Genomic DNA, 4,470 nt, shown 5'->3' with positions numbered 1-4,470 from the left:
CTCTTGCTTTTGGTGTTTTAGACATGAAGTCCTTGCCCATGCCTATGTCCTGAATGGTACTACCTAGGTTTTCTTCTAGGGTTTTTATGGTATTAGGTCTAACATTTAAGTCTCTAATCCATCTTGAATTAATCTTCGTGTAAGGAGTAAGGAAAGGATCAAAGGATCCAGTTTCAGCTTTCTACTTATGGCTAGCCAATTTTCCCAGCACCATTTATTAAATAGGGAATCCTTTCCCCATTTCTTGTTTAATTTTTGTATTTTTAGTAGAGATGGAGTTTCACCATGTAAGCCAGGCTGCTCTTGACCTCCTGACCTCAGGTGATCCTCCTGCCTTGGCCTCCCAAAGTGCTGTCATTACAGGTGTGAGCCACCATGCCCAGGCTAAACCTCCAAGAATTTAGGACAATAGAATTGTTTGAGAAAGATTATAAAATACAGATGTTCAAAACTACTAAATCTCAAAAGAAGTTATTAAATATATAATATTGAAAAAGACCAGACACATGTGATAAAGAATGAGGTACAACTTATGGAAATGAACATGAAGTCTTAAAAATTAAAATTCGTTGGATAGATTAAACAGTAAATAGATAATAGCTGGAATAAACATTAGTGAATTGAAAGATAGACCTGAGGAAATTACCAAAACTATAGCACATAGAAATAAAGAAAATATCCTAGCACTTTGGAGGCCAAGGCGGGCAGAAAACCTGAGGTCAGGAGTTTGAGAACAGCCTGGCCAGCATGGCAAAACCCTGTCTCTACTGAAAATACAAAAATTAGCTGGGCATGGTGGCATGTGCCTGTAATCCCAACTACTGGGGAGGCTGAGGCAGAAGAATTGCTTGAACCTAGAAGACAGAGGTGGTTTTGCAGTGAGACCAGATCGCACCGCTGCAATCCAGCCTGGGCAACAGAGTGAGACTGTGTCTCAAAAAAAAAAAAAAAAAAAAAAAAAAAAAAAAAACCCCAAAAAAGAAATAAGAGAAAATACTATGGACAAATTAAAATAAATGAGAGCTTGAATGAAAAGGTCCAATTTATGAGATTGGATTTCTAGATAGCAATAGAAAAGGGCAATATTCAAAGAAAGTATGACTGAGAATTTTCTAACATTGATAAAACTCAAATCAGTTTCAATATGTGTTGGGTCTAGTCTTTGATTTTTTTATTATTTGCAACGTAGCCTGTTACTGTTTCACAGATGCAGGAAATATGAGATTCCTGGGTCAGAGACTAAGAAGTTTATTACTCAGTGCATAATAAAAAACATGAGCATTATATTGCATTTTCTTCCTCGCCCCCTGTCCCCCAAGTCCCTCTATTTCAAGGCAGAGGGCTCAGTGAATGCCTGCACATGTAGTAGGTTGCTTTAGAGAAGAATGCTGAGCTTGGGGAATTGGCTGTTTTAAAGTAAGCTAAGACATCTCTTTGTCCCTGAGGAAGACCTTACCTCATCCCTTAAGTTTTTACACAGCAAATACAATTCTGAGAAATGACCTCAAGTAAAGAGTGGTAAGGACCTTGCATTCATGGCATACGTTGTGAGACTGTATAGACGAGAGACCTATGGAGGAATGTCTCCCTACAGGAAGCAAACCATATTGCAAGCTAGATTTAAAAAAACTAAATCCACAGATGGACTTGTTCTAGTAGCCAACTAATGTGTCTCTTAAAAATGTTGTCAGGTTTTTAAGCTAGCATGAAAGTAATACTCTGGTAGCTAGGTTAGTATTTGTGTGATAGTAATACATGAAGCAAATCTAATCACTTAGAGTCCATAAATACCACATAGAATATTAAGGTTTGCTTCTAATCTTAAAGCCTGTGATGGTTATCAAGTTTTATGTGTGCAGGTTTTCCCCTGTATATGTTATTTTTATTTTTGTTATCTGTACTTTGTGAAGGTATTAACCTTGGAATGGAATTCCAAAGGATTGTAACTTTTCAGTGAGATTAGTGATGTGTCTTTAGCACAGTGCAAACTGACATGCTTCTGATTATTGTATATTACAAAAATAATTATGTATTTTCTAGTTTTTAATTTGTTGTTTTCTCAACAGTGTGTAGTATTGACTGAGATGAAACTTCCGTTGCAGAAGAAGATCAATGACTTTTGCCGTTCTCAGTGCCCTCCAATTAAGGTAATTGCATCATTAAGTAATGACGTAGTTAACCACTTTCACTACTAGAATTTTTAACTTATTGATGGGTTGTATAAGAAACTTTTTACATAATAATCACAATAAGATTTTTTTCATTAATTTTGATATATTCATTTCCTGTTTTAAAACTAGGATCTAAGTTTGGTTTATAGACAGATTGCCAAAACTAAGGAAGAATTAATGTTAGGAATGGAAAGGATGATAAACATTGAAATCATCATCTAATTTTTTTTTTTTTTTCAAGACAGAATCTCATTCTGTCGCCCAGGCTGGGGTGCAGTGACACGATCTTGGCTCACCCCAACCTCTGCCTCCCAGGTTTAAGCTGTTCTCCTGTCTCAGCCCCCCAAGTAGCTGGGATTCCACGTGCCCGCCACCATGCGCGGCTAATTTTTTGTATTTTTAGTAGAGACAGGATTTCACCATGTTGGCCAGGCTGGTCTCGAACTCCTGACCTCAGGTGAGCCACTGCTCCCAGCCTCTATTTTGAAATGTCGTTATGATGGTGATTTTCTAGAAGTCCAGTGGTTCATTCAATGAATATTCATTGACTATCTATGTACTGCAGATAGTTATAGCCACTAGAAATACATTAGTGAATAGAGACAAATTTTCTTACTCATGAAAATTACCTTCTGCTAGGGAAGATGTACAATAAACAAGAAAATAAATACATCATGTGTTTTTAAATAGTTTCAAGTCCTATGAAGAAAAGAAATCTGAATAAAGAAAAATAGAGATCATGCCACTGCACTCCAGCCTGGGCGACACAGTGAGACTCCGTCTCAAAAAAAAAAAAAAAAGAAAAATAGAGAATGATATCTGCATGATGTAGGGAGAAGGGCCAGTTCTGGTTCTCTTAGATTAGAAGGTTAGAGAAGTCTTCACTAAGGAGATGACATTTGAATAGAGCCCTGAATAGTGAGAAAGAACAGGCTATATAAAGATCTAGGGGAAAGCATTCAAAGCAGGGGAATCAGCAAATGTAAACATTTGCAAGTGTAAAAATTAGGTTGGTGGTTTTGAGGAACAATAAGAGGCAAGCAGGACCAAAACAGAGTGGTAAAGAGGAGAAGATAGTAGGAGTAAAATATACCAGAAGATTAGTTTGGGAGAAGTAGGTTGGGGCCATACGTTATAAGATCTTTGAAGACATTTGAGTTTTTAGGCCTGTGAGTTTTAATCTGTTTTATATTTTTAAAGGATCACTATGGCTTGCTGTATGGAGAGAAGACTATAATTGTAGTTTCCAAAGTGTGGTCCAGGGACACTAAGAATCCCTCAGACCCTTTCGGTGGTTCTGCACAGTCAAACTTTTTAATTTCATATTACTAAGATGTTATTTGCCTTTTTCATTCTGATTATCTTAGGAGGCAGAGTGGAGTTTTCCAGAGTCTATATGATGTGTGGTGATATCGTTGCTCTGACAATGGAATGTGTATATTCTTGTGATTTAAATTTCTCTCAGTTTTAATTTCTAACACAGTAAATATTGATAAGTGTAACTCACATAAACAAAAGCTCTTTGGGTCCTCAGTAATTTTTAAGAGTATGAAGGGGTCATGAAAGATAACCAAAAGAAATAGAACTGTTGGATTATAAGAGTAAAGTAGAGGCAGCTAGACTAGTTAGTAGTTACTGCAGTAGTTCAGCTGAGAGATGCTGGTATCTTAGAAGACTTGGGAATAGAGATAGACAGAAGTCATTGAATTTGAGGTGTCTTTTGTTTAAGAAAAAGGGCGGGGTGGAGTGGGGGCCTAACAGAACTTGTAGATAGATGAATGAGTTGTGAAGGAAAGAGTGAGTGATCAAGAATGACTCATAGATTTTTTTTTTTTTGCATATTAATCTTACATTTTAATTCAGTGTTAGTAAAACACTAGTAAAAAGAAGTTACTTACTTCCTTTTTCTTTTATACTTGGCATCACACACACATGTTCTGCACGTTCTGAGAAGAAAGTTTCAGATTGCTTCCTATTTGAGTTTAGATGCAATCCCTACTCTTGCTGAAAGCCAATGAAATTGAAAGGCTTAGCTTTGTAAGTAGAGTTTCTGCTTCTTTGACTCTGTAGTTGATAATACTGTTTCTCAAGTTTCCTTTGGCAGGTATTCTCAGGGAACGTTCCAGGATCTTATAACACTTCTTGTTTGATTAGAAAATGATTCATTACTTGCCTTTCAGCTCTTTAGGAAAGTGGACGGCCTTCACATCAGTGGGATTGAATTCAGAAAAGAACATACTACTAAAAGTACTTTCGTAATTATTTTATTAGGCAGTTTTTCTCATTTCGGTGAAATTCT

General features: G+C 36.6%; 1 protein-coding gene across 1 annotated transcript in view; it reads left to right on the top strand.

Moving 5' to 3' along the window:
- LOC108530301 (ubiquitin-like modifier-activating enzyme 6) overlaps window positions 1-4,200 on the top strand; it is a 27,226-nt gene extending 23,026 nt beyond the window's left edge. Inside the window, exons 6-7 of the mRNA XM_017873103.1 lie at window positions 2,067-2,147; window positions 4,126-4,200. Coding sequence (XP_017728592.1) covers window positions 2,067-2,147; window positions 4,126-4,179 — 135 coding nt within the window. The 3' untranslated portion in view covers window positions 4,180-4,200. The remainder of the gene's footprint in view (window positions 1-2,066; window positions 2,148-4,125) is intronic.
- The last annotated feature ends 270 nt before the right edge of the window (window positions 4,201-4,470 follow it).

The sequence above is a fragment of the Rhinopithecus bieti genome, unplaced genomic scaffold (genome assembly GCF_001698545.2).
Source record: "Rhinopithecus bieti isolate Rb0 unplaced genomic scaffold, ASM169854v2 scaffold_7724, whole genome shotgun sequence".
NCBI classification, from domain to species: Eukaryota; Metazoa; Chordata; class Mammalia; order Primates; family Cercopithecidae; genus Rhinopithecus; species Rhinopithecus bieti.
This window is presented reverse-complemented; position numbering and strand designations above follow the sequence as displayed.